The following is a 20,403-nucleotide window of genomic DNA, read 5'->3' on the forward strand; positions in this document are numbered from 1 at the left end:
TCCATGTGTAGATTTAAGGCTGAGATGGATAGATTCTTGAACAGTCGGGGAATCATGGGTTACGGGAAAAGGGCAAGGAAGTGGAAGTGAAGAATGTCATACCAGCCATGATCCTATTGAATACCAGAGCTGACTCAAGGGCTCAAGCGGCTTACTCCTGTTTCATTCTTATGGTCTTTTACTCGTGTGAATTACTTTAATATTTCAATCTCAGATTCTGATTGTCTGCTATTCTGTGATGTTTTACATGTCTCCTATTGTGAAGAAAATACAGTATATTTATTGAACATCTTCACCATAAGGAGAGATGATGGTGGTAGTGGTAGTGGTATTGTCATTAGATGAGTAATCAGAAGTTCAAGGTGATGTTATCAGAACATAGGTTTAAATCCCATCATGCTTTTTAGTAAATCAATACTATCTGAAATTAAAGGCTGGTGAAAGTTCTGTTTCAATGTTTTTCACTAATTTGGTTTCATTTTACTTTCTTAATCCTAATCACTTCCTAGATCAACCTTATTTTTTAAAGTTTGTTTTGTTTAAAACCATCCTATTTCTGAGAATTACTGTACTTTGGACTTTATGAAACTAAAGAATTGTGGGTGCTGGATGTTAGAAACAAAGTCAGAAATTGCTGGAAAAACTCAGCAGGTGTGGCAGCATCTGTGGAGAGAAAGCAGTGTTAATATTTTGGGTCAAGTGACACTTTTTCAGACCCTTCAGAAGCTCAAACCCTCCAACCATGGAAACATTCTCGTAAATCTTTTCTGAAATCTTTCAAGTTCCACAACATGCTTTCTATAGCAGGGAAACCAGAATTGCATGCAAAAGTGGCCAAGCCAAAGTCCAAAACCAATTCATATTATAACATAACCTGCTGTATATCTCAGCCAGCTCTGCTGAAAAATACCCATTTCAGCTTCTCAGAGTGATTCTTTACTATAAAATCAGTAATTATTACATAATAATGAGTTTTGTGAAGATTTATAGCTCAGGTTGAGGTTTGGATGCAGGTTTGCTTGCAAAGCTGAAAGTTTCATTTCCAGACATTTCATTACTCTACTAGGTAACATCTTCAGTGGGCCCCATGCGAAGCACTGCTGAAAATCCCTGTTTTCTATTTGTATGTTTGGGTTTCTTTGGGTTGGTAATGTCATTTCCTGGTGATTCATCTTCGCATGAGGCCTACTGAAGATGTTACCTAGTAGGGTAACGAAATGTCTGGAAACGAACCTTTAAGCTCAGCGAGCAAACCTGCAACCAAAATTATTACGTATTGTTAATTTAATAACCTGTTGCATAACTCCTAAATACATTATTCTAGAAAATAGTAAGGAGTGTATTTCAAGAGCTCATTCTCTACTTCTGCCAATCTTTATGAAGATTAAACATTTCTAGGGTTATTGCATTGCCATTTTTATAGTTTTTTAAATTATCTGCCTGTTCAGCGATGTTACAAAACACTTCTGGAGCAGCTGGGACTTGAACCCAGGCTTCCTGGTTCAGAGGTACAGGCACTAGCACTGTCCCATAGAGTCCACTTTGCCATTGTTATATAAATTTGAGGGACCGAGTGGTACATTGGTTAAATTCAATGTTTTTTCCAAATTAGTGCTTGGATTATATCAAAAATGCATTGTTAGAATGCTGATCTCACTTGTAGGCAATAAGATGGATCCAAGTAGTCTCAATGCAATTGCAAGTTAACATGGCTCCACCAAGCAAAACTGCTTATTAATTATGCATCATGATCACTGTAGGCAATGGGAACATGTCTAACTGCTAAAATAGAGTAAGTTTTGAGTAAATATTGATTATGGCTTTTTTAATGCGATGGAAATTTCAGATCTCATCTAATAGGACACCTAATTTGGTAAATGCATTCCTAAATGGAAGATATTTTCTCTATAATGCTGGGACACTGCAATTTCATTAACATAAAATTTTGATTCAAATTTAATTATGCATTATTTGGTCTACAGGAAATTCTCAAAAGACCACTGGTTGTCAGAAACTACTGTTCAAGGAGAGAGGAATGCTGAGGACTCTGTCTCTGATGAAGAACCTCCATACAAAAAATCTTTTGTGTATGCCAGCAAAGGAAGAAAGTACCCCAGGTTAGTGTTTTGCACGTATAGTAATTGTGACATGTCAAATCTAAAATGCTGTACATTTAATATCATTTTAATTGTTAATTGCAATGTTATGACTGAGCAAAAGACTTTGTGCAACCTCTGAAAATCTCAACTATGACCTGGGACAAAACTCTAATCTTACACTTTTACATTCTCAAACTTATTGAATAGTGCTTACTTGTTAATTAATCTAATAGAGAATTACTTTTATCCTATTTTAAATTAAAATACGGATTCAGCTGTGATTTTCTTTGCTGACCTTGTTAAATTTCAGAGGAATGTAGGTGTTTGTGAATTGTGCTTTGTGAACAAAATTATAATGAGTAAATAAAATTACATATTTCCAGTTTTAATGTTAATGAATTAAATTCTGTGGCAGTTCCATTTTCTAGGTATAATAAACCTGTGTGCTATAATCAGTGGGTGAAAATAGTTAGATTATAGTTCATCAATAATAATGCTTATTTTTTAACAAAACTGTTTTGTGAGATATGCACAGGTGTGTAGGGAGATCCAAGGGCTCTTGTAGTGCATTGATAATGTGTCCATCTCTGGGCCAGAAAGCCTGGGTTCAAGTCCCACCTTCAGAGGTGTATCATGACACCTCTGAAAAGGTTGTTTAGAAAATGTTGAAGAAATAAAATGTGCTACTGTGTCACGTGTCCACATCTGTTAATGTATGGGGGAAAATCAGATGGATCCGCAATTCACTCATTCTAAAGGCAATAGTTTGCACCTTGAACCTTGGATTCTGAGTGTGACTGACCACACATGTATTTCTCAGGTTGTCTAAAACTTGATAGACGAGAAAAGCAAGAAGGCAAAGACAATTGACCAGGCTGACCAATGTAAGGTTAGAATGCTGAAATCAGCCCACTGCTTCATTGACTAGATAAAAGGCTTTTGTTCACCTGAAGTTGTAGTGCTGCTTAGGAATGGATTTCCAAGACTACTTAGGTCATGTTTTGTACCTTGGACTTTTCTTTTTGTAACATTTTTAGCTGTCAGCTTTCAAGTCTGCGTGGCAACTGCATACACAACTGTACCTTGAATCCCTGATCCAGAGGCTTGAGACATGTCAGCCTGAAGTCTGCACCATGGAACCTTTGTCCTCAGGCTACAAACTGCCTGTCTGAGACTAGCTTGTTCCTGGCAATGTCATATCACTTGTTGAGAAGGTGGTGTCCCTTCTTGCTGGCCTCCATTGCCTCCAGGATCTGAATTGAATTGAATTTATTGTCACGTGTACCAAGGCACAGTGAAAAGATTTGTCTGCTCAGAGCCAGTGGAGCTGCACCTCTTAGCTGGCTATGGCTAGGTTCAGATCATGCTCAGTCATGACCAACACCATGTTGGCTTGGAGGCCGATTAAAGCTCCACGGCCAGCTAAGAGAAGCAACTCTATTGTGTAATACCAGTTTCTAGAGGCTGTGGCAACCAGCAAGAAAAGGTGCTGCATCCTTTCAAGAAAAAATGCTAATAGGCAGTAGCTAGGACTTGGCCAAGAACAAGCAACAACTCAAGGGGGCAGGGTAGAGCCTAATGAATACTGAAAACGCTCTTTGAGTCAGATCTTGGACTCCACTTGGAGGGTTGGGCACAGGGAGAGGCCACATTTTGGACTGTTGGGCATGGAGAACTGCCTTAAATAAGAAGTTCAGAGATCTGGAGAAGCCATGTCAAAGTAGCACCATTGAGACAGGTAAATCATGTAAAAATCAAAGTTGTGATGCTTAAGAATATTACAAGGCTGAAGAACTTTTGATATTGAAGTGAAACAACACTTAAACCAGGCAGTGTTAAATGAAAGTTTTCAATGCAAAGTGCTCGAGTAGGAATTGGTTTTGAATCAACAAATATGTATTGTGGATGATTGCATTGCATTGAATTTATTGTCATGTGTACCAAGACACAGTGAAAAGCTTTGTCTTGCGAGCAGTACAGGCAGATCACATAGTTAGGTAGCATAGATAAATAAATAATAGGTAAACAGCATTTTGGATTAGTGGTGCTGGAAGAGCACAGCAGTTCAGGCAGCATCCAAGGAGCAGCGAAATCGACTTTTCGGGCAAAAGCCCTTCATCAGGAATAAAGGCAATGAGCTGGAAACATGGAGAGATAAGCTAGAGGAGGGTGGGGTGGGGAGAGAGTAGCATAGAATACAATGGATGAGTGGGGGAGGGGATGAAGGTGATAGTTCAGGGAGGAGAGGGTGGAGTGGATAGGTGGAAAAGGAGATAGGCAGGTAGGGCAAGTTCAGACAAGTCATGGGGACAGTACTGAGCTGGAAGTTTGGAACTAGGGTGAGGTGGGGAAGGGGAAATGAGGAAACTGTTGAAGTCCACATTGATGTCCTGGGGTTGAAGTGTTCCGAGGCGGAAGATGAGGCGTTCTTCCTCCAGGCGTCTGGTGGTGAGGGAGCAGCGGTGAAGGAGACCCAGGACCTCCCCGTCCTTGGCAGAGTGGGAGGGGGAGTTGAAATGTTGGGCCACAGGGCGGTGTGGTTGATTGCTGCAGGTGTCCCGGAGATGTTCCCTAAAGCGCTCTGCTAGGAGGCGCCCAGTCTCCCCAATGTAGAGGAGACCACATCGGGAGCAACGGATATAATAAATGATATTAGTGGATGTGCAGGTAAAACTTTGGATGTGGAAGGCTCCTTTAGAGCCTTGGATAGAGGTGAGGGAGGAGGGGTGGGCGCAGGTTTTACAGTTCCTGCAGTGGCAGGGGAAAGTGCCAGGATGGGAGGGTGGGTTGTAGGGGGGCGTGGACCTGACCAGGTAGTCCCGGAGGGAACGGTCTTTGCAGAAGGTGGAAAGGGGTGGAGAGGGAAATATATCCCTGGTGGTGGGGTCTTTTTGGAGGTGGCGGAGATGTCAGCGGATGATTTAGTTTATGCAAAGGCTTGTAGGGTGGAAGGTGAACACCAGGAGCATTCTGTCCTTGTTGTGGTTGGAGGGGTGGGGTCTGAGGGCGGAGGTGCGGGATGTGGACAAGATGCGTTGGAGGGCATCTTTAACTACGTGGGAAGGGAAATTGCGGTCTCTAAAGAGGGAGGCCATCTGGTGTGTTCTGTGGTGGAACTGGTCCTCCTGGGAGCAGATATGGCGGAGGCGGAGGAATTAGGAATACAGGATGGCATTTTTGCAAGAGGTAGGGTGGGAAGAGGTGTAATCCAGGTAGCTGTGGGAGTTGGTGGGTTTGTAAAAAATGTCAGTGTCAAGTCAGTCGTCATTAATGGAGATGGAGAGGTCCAGGAAGGTGTCAGAGATGGTCCAGGTAAATTTAAGGTCAGGGTGGAATGTGTTGAAGTTGATGAATTGCTCAACCTCCTCGCGGGAGCATGAGGTGGCACCAATGCAGTCGTCAATGTAGCGGAGGAAGAGGTGGTGAGTGATGCAGGTGTAATTACGGAAGATTAACTGTTCTACATAGCCAACAAAGAGACAGACATAACTGGGGCCTATACGTGTGTCCATGGCTACCCCTTTGGTCTGGAGGAAGTGGGAGGATTCAAAGGAGAAATTGTTAAGTGTGAGGACCATTTCGGCCAAACGAATGAGTGTGTCGGTGGAAGGGTACTGTTGGGGACGTCGGGAGAGGAAAAAATGGAGGGCTTGGAGGCCCTGGTCATAGCGGACGGAGGTGTAGAGGGATTGGATATCCATGATGAAGATGAGGCATTGGGGGCCGGGGAAACGGAGGTCTTGGAGGAGGTAGAGGGCATGGGTGGTGTCTCGAACATATGTGGGGAGTTCCTGGACTCGGGGGGGATATAATAGTGTCGAGGTAGGTAGAGATGAGTTCAGTGGGGCAGAAGCATGATGAGACAGTGGGTTGGCCAGGGTGATCAGGCTTGTGGATCTTGAGAAGGAGGTAGAACCAGGCAGTGTGGGGTTCCCGGACTATGAGGTTGGAAGCTGAGGGTGGGAGATCTCCTGAGGTGATGAGGTTCTGTATGGTCTGGGAGATGATGGTTTGGTGATAGGGGGTGGGGTCATGGTCGAGGGGCAGTAGGAAGAGGTGTCCTCGAGTTGGCGTTTGGCTTCAGCGCTGTAGAGGTCAGTGCGCCAGATGACCACTGTGCCCCCTTTATCCGCTGGCTTAATGGTGAGGTTGGGATTGGAGCAGAGGGATTGGAGGGCTGCGCGTTGTGAGGGTGAGAGGTTGGAGTCGGGGAGGGGGTAGACAGGTTGAGCCAGTTAATATCCCGGCGGCAGTTGGAAATGAAGAGGTCGAGGGCAGGTAATAGGCCAGCGCGGGATGTCAGGGTGGGTGGGAGGTGGGCGGGAATCTTGATTGTGAAAGTAAGCTCAGAAGCGAAGGCGATGGAAGAATTGTTCGATGTCACGGCGTGTATTAAATTCATTGATGCGTGGACGGAGGGGGATGAAGGGGAGTCCTCAGCAGCAAAACCAGAAACACAGGTACAGGCAAATGTTCAGGGTTTGTGAGTGCATTCAATATTCCAACAACAGTAGGGTAGAAACTGCTTCAAAACCAGCTGGTCGTATATACCTTCTCCCCAATGGGTAGTATTTTAACTTACTGTACTTGGGTAAAGTTCAAAGTGAGAATGTAACTTCATTTGTTCATATGGGTTGAGATTTTTTTGCAAATGAAATAAAAGTAATTTATGAAATCTCAAAAATATCTGGTATTTGAACTGTTTGAACATGTCATTAATTTACATAAAATCACTTTCTCATTTCTTTGGCTATCACAAGGTGTGAAGTCTTGAAAGAAAGCATCTGATTGTTAGCATGACTGCACAAGGAATAAATTGCTTCAGAGTTTAAGTTCCTTTCCGAAACAAATTTCTCAGGCAAAATTGGAATTAAGATTTAGTTTCCTGCCTATTCATCGATTAATATATCACCGTAGGACTGATACAATGTAATATTAAGGATAAAAAAAACACTCTGGCCATAAAAACCATCTGACATGAAGATTTAAGCAAAATCATGTTGGGGGGAAAAAATCATTTTAAAATGTAAATCTAATACACTTAACATCAGCACTGACCTTTTGACATTTACTGAAAAGTCAAAAAGTGGAATGCATGAAATCAACGCAAAAGTGATTTCAGATTATGTATCTGTAAATATACAAATCCATAGAGGGAGAAATGCATTTGAGGGAAATGAACCACTATTCTGCTTTAATGTAGCTTGTTAATTTTTCAAGAAATATTTGTGTATTGAGATTAATAGAAGAGCATTGCAGTATGTGATTTTAAAATAAAATGGCAATATGTTGTTCGATTGGATGGCTACTGCAAATGAGATCACAAATATGTTTTAGAAAATCAAACTTCGTAGTGCTCATAGAAAGCTTTCAGAATGAGTAAACTATATTTACTGATACAAATTCCTGATGCCATTTGTGTTGATTGTTCAGGGATATTGCAGATTTTTGTTCATGTCTTAAATAATTGAGAGTGGAATGGAATAAGGCATTTTTGAACATTTACATATATACTCGATAAAAGCAGCATCAGAGTTGAGGGTGTGGTGCTGGAAAAGCGCAGGAGGTCAGGAATTCCTAATGAAGGGCTTATTCCCGAAATGTTGATTCTCCTGCTCCTTGGATGCTGCCAGAGCTGCTGTGCTTTTTCAGCACCACTCTCTTGACTCTGATCTCCAGCATCTGCAGTCCTCACTTTCTCCAAGATAAAAGCGGTATGTTGGATCTTCAGTTCACAATACATTTACTGCTATCAGCTTGGGCAACAGTATATTAAGTTATATTCATCTGCAAGGAAAGAGGAAACCAGATAAATTTATTCCTCTTCTGTAGCATTAGTGGCTGTGCTTGAATTGCTTACCGGTACCCTTGCACAGTTAGCATCGGTTGTGGATAGTTTACAGTAAAACCGTTTCATAGTAAGAGGTCAGTGCTTTCAAGTGGGCAGAAGAAGAGAGAAAGCTGGTAAGACAGAAAAAAAGAGCTAAGTTGCAGTGATGAGATGAATGGGAGGTTTAAAAAGAACACATCTTGAGTTATAATATATCGACCTGTAACATGCTTCATGATCACAGGATCAGTATATTAAAACTACATTTTATGTAATCAGAAACAGTGGCTTCTCAGCTCACTGCTACCAGAATTTTTGGTTTAACAACTGAGACAGTTTAAGAATGATTGATTATTTTGTGAAAACCATGTAGGTTATCAAAATACACAGGGGTATTTACTATCCATGTATCTGCATACACCATTGCATACAATCCAACACTAACAGATTCTACCCTACGACCCCATGTCCTTTGGCATGTTATAGAGTGGAGACCTCTCAGCCTGGGAACTCATTGGAAGGCCATCTGACATACCTGGCTGCTTCCCCACACGATAGCAGTCCTCTTAATACCAGTATTGTGTTGGTGGTAATGCAAGGTGGTTCTATGTTCGAGAACTTCATTGCAACAGTTGAACGCTTAGCAGGTTCCCTAGCCAAAAAAGATTCCTGCCACTGGTGCTGTGCCCATCTCCATGTGCTGACAATATGATTGTTCGTTTTTACAAGATGTCACGCAATAGGTACACAGGAACTTAGTAGTTGTACTCATCTGGTCTGATAAGCTCTTTAACTGCTGTTTCTGCAGCAGTAGCTTTTTTTTCAGTGGTCCATGTTCATCTTTGTTTTTTGCTTAAAAACTGTTGTGACATACCTTAACTGAGCCAAGCTCTTCTAACTACTGTCTAATTGACTAAATCCTTCTATGTATTTGAATTCTTTCTCTCATTAATTAAACGCAGGAATTTTGACGCACATGTTGTATATGTGCATCTCAATGTTTGAACTTATAATTTTGATGAATTCTTTATTCTCCACAAGATATTCCCATGGTTTAAAAAATGGGGTGAGGATGATTGGTGAACTTAATTTAGTCCAGTTGCAACTGTAAAAAAAAAAGTCACACTTGTTAAGTCATCAAAAGGCTCATTAGAGTTGAATTTATTTAAATTTTAATGATTGTATTCCACTGAATTGTTTAACTTGCCATCAATGACCGATTTATTGAGAACCATTGGCTTATTTTTATATCCTTACTTTTTCATTTCTATAATTACTGATAAAAGTTGCCTTATCTTATATTATTTCTGGTTTTGAAGACTACAGGTCAATTATATCTAATATTTTTCAACTAATTGTCTGTTTTCTAAAGAATTCTTGTTCTTCATAATTTTAAATACGATTCAGTTATGGTTACAAGGATTAGATCTGAAAATCCCAAAGTAGTTTGACCCAACATGAAGGATGAAAAATGTGATTGCATATCTATCTAATCTCTAACCTTTCTACAATTAATTGTTTATCACAGTTAAATAGTAAATTCTTCTGAAAACCAGAAATGCTGCCATTGGCTTCAGCAAATTGGGTTAGGGAGGTTTAATCACCTAGGAGAAAGTGAGGACTGCAGATGCTGGAGATCAGAGCTAAAAATGTGTTGCTGGAAAAGTACAGCAGGTCAGGCAGCATCCAAGGACGTTTCGGGCTTGAGCCCTTCTTCAGGAAGGTTATACTTATTATCAGATAGTATTTTAATCTCCTGAGTCAGAGATTTGGGGTTAAAGGTAGTGCATGGATTCTATTTATTTAAATGTGTGTTAAGTGGCATTGAAAGTGCTAATCCCAGCAGCGAGAGAACTCGCTGGACTGACCACCAGTTGACTTGTTAAGAGCTGACAGGCAAAATCCTTGCCCTTTCAAAAGCTTCAATGCTGGTAACCTGGGTAGGCAGAAGCTGTGAGCAAACTGAGCCTCTTGGTCCTCAAGTTTGCCAATCGAGGCTTACTAGGGAGAGGAAGATCACGCCTGAAGTAATACTTTATGAAGCATTGATCAGAGCAACACTGCATTCGGTTTTGGATAATGTACCTCAGGGGAGTCAAGTTATCCTTCAAGAAGCAAGTGACGCCACAGGTTTGACAGAGAGCTTGTAGCTGGTCAAGGGTTATGCAAGTCAGATGCTTGATATGGAACTTGACTGAATATTTCCAGCTCAGCACCGTCCCCATGACCTGTCCCACCTGCCTATCTTCCTTTCCGCCTATCTTCCTTTCCACCTATCCACTCCACCCTCCTCTCTGACCTATCACCTCCATCCCCACCTGCATTCACCTATTGTACTCTATGCTACTTTCTCCCTCCTCCCCCCCACCACCCCCCACCTCCTCTTATCTCTCCACCCTGCAAGCTCCCTGCCTCTATTCCTGATGAAGGGCTTTTGCCTGAAACGTCGATTTTCCTGCTCCTTGGATGCTGCCTGACCTGCTGTGCTTTTCCAGCACCACTCTAATCCTGAACATTCATATAGCTTCACTGTAATATTCTTCTGGCAAAAGAAAAGTTTGGAGGAAATAAGTGAAGAAGGATTTGTTTGACTATATATAACTTGCTTTTCCTGATGGTAGGAACACCCCAACACCCCTCAATCTCCACCCCCCCAAACATGCACGCACACACGACGCACACGCCACACACCCGACTCTCTCACAAGAACCACCACCTTATGCACACAAATGGTTAAGTGGTTCAACACATGTGCTTCCTTTCCATTGTTATCTTAGACAGGTCTAATTATAGAGTCATAGAGATGTACAGCACGGAACACAGACCCTTTGGTCCAACTTGTCCATGCTGATCAGATATCCCAACCCAATCTACTCCTATTTGCCAGCACCTGGCCCATATCCTTCCAAACCCTTCCTATTCATATACCCATCCAGATGCCTTTTAAATGTTGCAATTATACCAGCCTCCACCACTTCCACTGGCAGCTCATTCCATACACGTACCACCGTCTGCAAGAAAACATTGCCCCTTTGGTCTTTTTTATATCTTCCCCCCCCCCACACTCTAAATCTATTCCCTCTCGTTCTGGACTCCCCTACCTCAGGGAAAAGACCTTGTCCATTTGCCCTATCCATGCCCCTCATGATTTTATAAATCTCTATTAGGTCACCCCTCAGCCTCTGACACTCAAGGGAAAGCAGCCTAGCATGTTCAGCCTCTCCCTATAGCTCAAACCCTCCAACCCTGGCAACCTCCATGTAAATCTTTTCTGAACCCTTTCAAGTTTCACAACATCCTTCCAATAGGAAGGAGATCAGAATTGCATGCAATATTCCAAAAGTGGCCTAACCAATGTCCTGTATAGCCGCAACATGACCTCCCAACTCCTGTACTCAATGCTCTGACATTTAAAGGAAAGCATACCAAATGTAATCTTCACTAAACTACCTACGTGCGACTCCACTTTCAAGGAACTATGATCCTGCACTCTAAGGTCTCATTGTTGAGCAACACTCCCTAGGACCTTACCATGAAGTGTATAAGTCCTGCTAAGATTTGATTTCCCAAAATACAGCATCTATCTAAATTAAACTCCATCTGCACTCTTCAGCTCATTGACTCTCCTGATCAAGATCCCGTTGTAAACCGAGGTAGCCTTCTTTGCTGTCCGTTACACCTCCAATTTTGGTGTCATCTGCAAACTTACTAAATATACCTCTTAAGCTCACATTCAAATCATTGATATAAATGAGGAAAAGTAGTGGCCGCAACAGTGATCCTTGTGGCACTGCACTGGTCACAGGCCTCCAGTCTGAAAAACAACCCTCCATCACCACCCTCTGTCTTCTACCTTTGAGCCAGTTCTGTATCCATATGGTGAGTTCGCCCTGTATTCCATGAGATCTAATCTTGCTAATCAGTCTCCCATGTGGAACTTTGTTGAATGCCTTACTGAAGTCCGTACAGATCACGTCTACCGCTTTGCCCTTATCAATCCTCTTTGTTGTTACTTCAAAAAACTCAATCGTTTGTGAAACATGATTTCCCACGCCCAAAGCCATGTTGACTATTCCTAATTAGTCCTTGCCTTCCCAAATACATGAACATCCTGTCCCTCAGGATTCCCTCCAACAACTTGCCCACCACCGACGTCAGGCTCACTGGTCTACAGCTCCCTGGCTTGTATCTAACACCTTTCTTAAACAGTGGCACCACGTTAGCCAAGGTGCAATTTTCCGGCACCTCACCTGTGACTATCAGTGATACAAATATCTCAGCAAGAGGCCCAACAATCACTTCTCTAGCTTCCCACTGAGTTCTAGGGTACACCTGATCAGGTCCTGGGGATTTATTCACTTTTATGCATTTCAAGACATCCAGCACTTCCTCCTCTGTAATATGGACATTTTTCAAGATGTCAGCATCTATTTCCACACATGCTGTATCTTCCATGTCCTTTTCCACAGTAAATACTGATGCAAAATACTTGTTTAGTATCTCCCCCATCTGCAGCTTCACACAAAGGCCGCCTTGCTGATCTTTGAGGGGCCCTATTCTCTCCCTTGTTACCCTTTTCTCCCCCTCGTTACCCTTTTCTCCTTGATGTATTTCTAAAAACCCATTGGATTCTCCTTAACTCTATTTGCCAAAGCTATCTCATGTCCCCTTTTTGCCCTCCTGATTTCCCTCTTAAGTATACCAAAAGCAATCCCCCCCCCCCCCCCCCCTCCCTTTCTGTCCTTCATGTAACATTTGTATCCTGGAACATTAAGCTGCCAGTCCTGCCCATCCCTGAGTCATGTTTCTGTAATTGCTATGATTTCCCAGTCCCATGTTCCTAACCATGCCCTGAGTTTATCTGCCTTCCCTGTTCAGGCCCTTACATTGAAATAAATGCAGTTTAATTTATCAGTCCTACCATTTCTCTGCTTTGTCCCTGCTTGCCCTATTTGTTTAATTCGCTTTACTCAACAGTACCAGTCTCAGATTGATCTCTTTCCTCACTATCTCTCTGGGTCTTCTCTCCCCCCAACCCCCACCACTTTACGATCAGCTCCAGCAAATTTCCCTGCCAGTATATTAGTCCCCTTCCAACTTAGGTGCAATCTGTCCTTCTTGTACAGGTCACTTCTACCCGAGAAGAGATTCCAATGATCCAGAAATGTGAAGCGTTTTTCCATACATGCTCCTCACCATGCATTCATCTGCTCTATCCTCCTATTCCTGCCCTCACTAGCTTGTAGCACTGGGAGTAATCCAGATATTACTATTCTCGAGCACCTCCTTTTCAAATTCCTGCCTAATTCTCTGTAATCTCCCCTCAGAATCTCAACCTTTTCCCTTCCTATGTTGTTGGTTCTAATGTGTACAATGACCTCCTTCTGGTCCCTCTTCCCCCTTGAGAACATTCTCCATCCTCTCTGAGACATCCTGGATCCTGGCACTAGGGAAGCAACATACCATTCTGATTTTTCGCTGCTGGCCGCTGAAACGTCTGTCTGTACCTTGGACTAGAGAGTCCCCTAATGCAATCGATCTCTTGGATCCCGACATACCCCTCATTGCATTTGTGCCGGTCTCAATACCAGAAACTTGGCTGTTTGTGCCAAGTTTCTCTGAGAATCCACCACCTCCTACATTTTCCAAAACAGCAACTTGTTTGAAACAGGGATAGCCTTGGAAGACTCCTGCACGACCTGCCTACCTCTCTTACTTTTCCTGGAGTTAAGGCATCTATGTGACTGTATCTGCAAGTTTTCTCCCTTCCTGTGAATGCCATCCATCACACCCCCTTGCTCTTGTAAATTCCTAATTGCCTGTAGCTGTTTCTCCAACCATTCCATTTGATCGGGTAGGATTCTCAACCAACGGCATTTATTGCAGATATAATCCTCAGTAACATGTAAACTCTCCCTAAGCTCCCGCATCTGACAAGAAGAGCATGTCACTCCACTGAAGGCCATTTTGATTCTTTCAATCTGCAGATCCAGAAAATAGCACCTTCTTATTCCTGTGTAAAACACTGCTCCAGGCTAACTTAATACTTATGGTTTATATTTTTAAGATTAATCAAGAGACATAGCTCAATAAAACAGATAATTAAGAAAGAACCCACTCTATTCACTACTGCAAACTTAAAGCAAGGCCCCAAGGCCACACTGGAAACTATACATGTAATCTTCTCTGTGCTGTGACCTCTCCCAGACAGGTTCCTCCAAGATCAGTTGTGAATTTCACTGTTTGTTAATTTTCCCAGACGCATTCCGATGTCCAGCGATACATGAATTCAAACAGCAAAGGCAGTAACTGTGCAGGTTCACTGCTGTGTCAGGGAGTAGTGTAGGTTTCTCTTTCTTAATCGCTCTCTTTCTCTCTCATGCACTGACCATATGCTGCCTTTATCTGTTCCTCTGCCTTTTAAAAGTGCCATTGTTTTGACCTTTTTTTTTCTCCAAAGTTCCAAAACAATGCAACAGCATGTAAAACAGTAATTGCTGCTCCTGGAATTCTAGGAAATCACTTTCAACACCTAAAATACCTCAAAAAAGGAGCAGCCTCTTACAGCCAGAATTTTTTCCTGTCCTCCATCTTGGATGTCCATGCTCAAATACTGTGTTCTATGGTAGTGGTGGATAATGTAGAATTATAGACATTGTAATCCAGCTGACCTACTGAGGTGTTTCAACACATGATGATTGAGATCTAGCTGTACTTCCTTGACAAAAGACCTGAGGAAGATAATGAGAAAGGAAGCAGACTACTTCAGCTTTGCTGCAGCTGTCAGGTTTTTCTACACCAATCGTCATCTTTTGGAACAAACCATGCCACTAAGTGGTATGGAGACAACAAAGATCAGGACATGGCACTAACTGGATCTTCTGATCTCTGGGTAGTTGAAAAAAGAATGTACAAACTGAAATACATATTGGAACTTAGAAAGCTCGACACACTGTCTGGGAATTGACTAGGAAGTTTGAACTTCTGATGGGCAATACCCCTCTTCCCTATAGCCCTTACAGTGTTCAACCCTGAGGTAGAGTCACGTACTTCAGAGAACTCTGACTTACTTACCTGGATAATGACCAAAGATTTGTTATAGTAAAATCTTTGTCTAACTCCTGGGTAACAATGCAATGATTTCCTCCATCTATCTACCTGTGCCCACTCAATTTATTTACACATTCACCAGTTCACCCATGCACTCATTCTTGTTCACACTAAAAAGCTGGTTAAATTTCCCAAAACTTTTTAGTTTGTTTGTGACTACATGACAGAGTAGTGCTGCAAAAGGGGTTTTGCTTTTCTTTCTATCACAGTTTGATTTCAGGTACACTCCACATTTCTGAAGAAACAAGCCTTCGCTTGTGGTGCAGAAAAGTAGCAGTTTGACACATACCATCGAAAGACTTATGCCATAAAATAATGAGAGGGCTTGACAAAATGGATGCTGAAAGGGCCAACACCAGGAGAGACAGTTTAATAATAAGGGAATCTCCTGTTCAAGGTGGAGATGGGATATTTGTTTTTTCTTCAGAAGGTCATTGGTCTGTGGTGTTACCTCCCCAAATGAACAGTGGAAACAGGGTCATTGAATATTTCAAAAACCTGAGTTATGAGACATTCTTGATTTAGCAAGGAAGTTAAAATTTATAGAAGATAGATATGAAGGTAGAGTTGAAGCCACGATCAGACCAGCCATAATCTTATCAAATGGCACAGCATACTGTAAATGGACTATTCCTGCTCCTAATTCATATGTTCATATGATCACTTGAGGTTGTTGATAGCTTCATACTATTATGAAGATGTGGGTGTACTGGACCTTTGAGAGTTTAAAGCTACAAGAATTACCTGACAGCATCAAGTGTTCTGGACAAGGTAACAATGTAACACTTGGTTGAAAGCTAGATTAGCTGGGTTGCCTGGAAATGGCAAAACAAATTTGAATAGACCAATCAATTTAAATTATATCCCAAACACTACCAAACTCCAATCAAGTTTGGATTTAGTATATTGACAATCTTAAAAGCCAGTGACACAATCCAGTCTAAGACTGGGGAAGATTGAACAGTTGGGAGGAGAACTGCCAATCCAATGACATCTGCAGACTGCTCAGAGAATAGCTCTCTTAAAGGTACCTTTATCAAACAGTAACCTGTGAAGCAGAAATCCCTAAGCAGAAGAAGAAAAGAAGATTCAGCATCTGGCTGGTTTTTGAAAAGTTGAATTTTGGTAAATCTTAATCGAGGAGGGTGCAGGGGGTTGGGGTGCGGGTTTATCAAACTAGTATTGTAGAAGGGAAAGGTAAAAGAACGGTTAGAGGAAGGAGTTGTAAATAGGTGTTAGTTAATTATTCTCTGTTTATACGTTATTTCTTAAAGTTGTTACTTTTACTTTAACTAGTTCTTGACCTTTCGAATTTTCACAGGCTAATGCATAGGATAAATCTTTTCTGTGTTGCTGGTTTAAATTAAGCAGGAGGGTTTACCCATGTCATAACAATACATGTAGACTCTTCAGCTATCAATGTGTTACTCAGTTCTAAAATCAACTTGTGTATTGCGAACGCTGCAGCTGGTATGATCAAGTTGAGTTAGACTGTGTAAACAACAGCAGTGTGACTGAGAACAATGAACCACAAATCAGTCAAGCCTTCATCCTCAGCACACTTTTACAGAAGAGAGAATGTAGGCAGACGAAAAGGTTGAACAGTTTCCACTTTTTTGTCTTAGATGTGTCCTCCACGTTTCATAGCAGGATGAGGTCACCTTCAAATCATGTCTCCAAAGCTTCTATTTTGTCACTAGCCTTTAGCCATATTCTTTCCATGTGCTTCTGTTTTTAAGACAATGTATAAACTAGCAGACTAGGTTTTCTTCAGTAACATAAAGACCAAAAGCAGTGTTGTTTTCTTTTGAGCCCATACTTTTCTTAAGTCAAAATTGACCAAAGAATCCCTACAGTATGGAAAGGCACCATTTGGACCACCAATCTCCACCCACCCTTGGAAGGGCATCCCACCCAGACCCAGTGTCCCTGCCCTGTCCCTGTGACCCTACATTTACCCTGGCTAATCCACCTAACCTGCACATCCCTGGACAGTATGGGGAAATTTAGTATGGCCAGTGCACCTAACCTGCACATCTTTGGACCAATCTCTTTATACACTAAAGAGAGAACTACATTAGATTAGATTACTTACAGTGTGGAAACAGGCCCTTCGGCCCAACAAGTCCACACTGACCCGCCGAAGCACAACCCACCCATACCCCTACATTTACCCCTTACCTAACACTACGGGCAATTTAGCATGGCCAATTCACCTGACCCGCACATCTTTGGACTGTGGGAGGAAACCAGAGCACCCGGAGGAAACCCACGCAGACACGGGGAGAACGTGCAAACTCCACACAGTCTGTCACCTGAGTCGGGAATTGAACCCGGGTCTCAGGCGCTGTGAGGCAGCAGTGCTAACCACTGTGCCGCCCATATATAAGAGGGTGAAATTTCCAAGCATTGTCTTTTGTTAACAACATTATAAGTAAGGCTCAAATCTTAGTCTGTGCTCCAAGAACACGAGGTGTGGTAGCTGTAATTGGAATACCAGCACTTTAAAAGTTTGCCAACAATTCACAAGCAGCCTAACTAAAATTTGTCGCTAATTTTTTGTCAATGGATCAAAATCCAGAATTCCCGAACATCACAGTGGGACTACCCACACTACAGTGACTGTGTCAGTTCAAGAAGGTAGCTCACCACCATTTGGGCAGTTAGCACTGTGAAATAAATACTGGCATTGTCAATGATATAGCTGTACTCATTTATTTTTAGCACTAAGCATTTTGCATAGTCTCTCATGGGTAGAAATTTACCCCAGAAAGAAGACAACAGTAGTCCCAATCCCAGTACCTTAACCCAGATTATAGGGACTAGTAGATCCCAGTTGTCAATAAGTAAAGATTTTTTTTTCCCCAGTTCTGGACTGACAGCTCAATTAATACTTAGCTCACTATAAGCAGTTGGGCATATTGTTGCTGGCAGCCAACTAGTAGGCAGGTACCACAGCTTTCACAAATATCTGGCCAGTTGTCTTCTGCTCATTTTGACCATAAGTGACTAACATTCCACTATGCACCTTTATGGTTATAATTTATTTTTTCCTAGTACGATTTAATACTTCAGTCTTTTCCATGTTGATGTAGATTTCAAGTTTTATTGATGGATTAAATTAATGAATTGGGATATCAGATTTACGATGAACACAAAAGAAATGTATCAAAGATGCTCAGTTCCAATCTCGTAAAGACACTCAGAAAATACTGAAAAATGAAATTAAATTAATGCCTGTACTACATTTCATAAAAACAAATGACACAAGATTTCCTGAACTTCTGCCACATTCCCTTAAATTCTGCATATAGATGAAGGAAGTTTGTTAGTGGGTAGAAAGATGAAAAGGAAGCAAAAAGATTTTCCAATAAAATTATAGAATAATTGGCATATAAGCAAATCAATAAAGTAGTGGCAAACCCTGTTTTGTAATTTAACTACTTTCAGTCTATATTTTTCTACAAATTTCTGCAAATATAATAAAACAAGTTTACTTGACCTTCGGTGTAGATAATTGGCTGTTAATTGTATACTTGAAAATCTGATCTGCAGGCCAGTGCACACTGACTGGAATGCAATCAATTTCACACAGCCACACATTGTCCCTAACTATGTATTTTGACACAAATTTTCGCAAAGTAAAATAAAAACAAGTTTACGCCCAGCAAGCATATCTTGTAAATTGTTGATGCTACTGCTGAGATTGTTCTTTGTCTTCCTGCAGTCCTGCAGCCACATTTGGTTGTAGATTTGAAACAAATCTGTCAGCTCCAGCTGCAAACTGCGCCATAAATCAATACATGTATTTCTGCAAGTCCAAGAAAATAACAGCAAGTTCATGCCCAGCAACGAGAGCGCTGCAACTGAAGTTTATTGCGACCAGAAATCTGTCTTCACATGCCACAGCAGCCACATTGAAAATAGTCTCGTTCCTCTTTCCTAAAGACTCACCTTCAAACAACTGGCCCTCATGAGCACCATTCACAAATGCCAACAGGCCACAGCTTCACTGAGCACTGGCAAGTCAACTGACCATGGTGATTGCTGGCTTGGAGTTTCACTTACTCCTTCAAGACTGGACTTCCAGATCTTCTTTTCCCACTCTCTGGCCTTGCACTTGGTCTTTCCCCATATCCACACCTTCCCGTCCCTTCCTGGATTCATCAAGTTCCCTGCTGTTGCAAACAATTAGAATTAAGAGATGGGTTTGAATGACTTGCATGGGAATTTTTGTATTGCTGTGCAGCTTAGAGGGGATGTTCTGAAGAATAGTCAACACTGGACCCAACGTTAACTCCACCAGGAAAGAAGCTGTCTCTGTGCTCTGAGGTTGACTTTAAACTGATGAGTTAAGAGATCTTTGATAAATGAGTCTGCCACTAATATCTCTTGCAAGCCAGTGGAAACATCCAGTAAAAGCAACACTCTGACCAGCATGAGAGTTATTTGGATCAACTCAGCAACTCATGAATATTTTAATTAGACTTACAGTGTGGAAACAGGCCCTTCGGCCCAACTAGTCCACACCGACCCGCCAAAGCGCAACCCACCCATACTCCTACATTTACCCCTTACCTAACACTACGGGCAATTTAGCACGGCCAATTCACCTGACCCGCACATCTTTGGACTGTGGGAGGAAACCGGAGCACCCGGAGGAAACCCACGCAGACACGGGGAGAACGTGCAAACTCCATACAGTCAGTCGCCTGAGTTGGGAATTGAACCCAGGTCTCTGGTGCTGTGAGGCAGCAGTGCTAACCACTGTGCCACCGTGCCGCCCTAAACTGCTGCATCGCCTTCCAGCTTTTCTACACCCGCCACCTGTTTCCCCTGTTTGTGTTTTTGTGTGTGTCTTAAATGGGGAATTTATAAAGGGATCAGAATTCTAAATTGCAGTATTATATGCTGACAGTTTATAACTGTTTACCTGTAGCTAAAATCTAATTAACTTGTAATAAACAGTACTTTTTGTTACGGACAGAAACCTGGTCCATGCTTTCTGTCAAAATTTGTTTGAAAACCAGGATAAAGTGGGAAATTTTGTACTTAGGGTTGTGAAGCTGTACAGCATGGAAACAGACCCTTTGGTCTAACTCGTCCATGCTGACCAGATATCCTAAATAAATCTAGTCCCATTTGCTAGCATTTGGCCCATATCCCTCTAAACACTTGCTATTCAAATACCAATCCAGACGCATTTTAAATGTTGTAATTGTACTGGCCTCCACCTTTTCCTCTGGCAGCTCGTTCCATACATGCATGAGAAAAGTTGCTCGTTAGGTCCCTTTTAGTTCTTTCCCTTCTCACCTTAATCCTTTGCCGTCTAGTTCTAGACTCCCCACCCTGTGGAAAAGACCT

The 20,403-nt window shown here is 42.0% G+C and overlaps 1 protein-coding gene across 4 annotated transcripts in view; it reads left to right on the forward strand.

The window, feature by feature from the left end:
* The window catches only part of l3mbtl3 (L3MBTL histone methyl-lysine binding protein 3), a 166,651-nt gene that overhangs the window by 112,499 nt on the left and 33,749 nt on the right, over positions 1-20,403 (forward strand). For all 4 annotated transcript variants that reach the window (XM_060821224.1, XM_060821223.1, XM_060821222.1 and 1 more), the window contains exon 18: positions 1,983-2,117. In XM_060821224.1, the coding sequence (XP_060677207.1) occupies positions 1,983-2,117 (135 nt within the window). The remainder of the gene's footprint in view (positions 1-1,982; positions 2,118-20,403) is intronic.

Source organism: Hemiscyllium ocellatum, chromosome 3 (genome assembly GCF_020745735.1).
Source record: "Hemiscyllium ocellatum isolate sHemOce1 chromosome 3, sHemOce1.pat.X.cur, whole genome shotgun sequence".
Lineage (NCBI taxonomy): Eukaryota > Metazoa > Chordata > Chondrichthyes > Orectolobiformes > Hemiscylliidae > Hemiscyllium > Hemiscyllium ocellatum.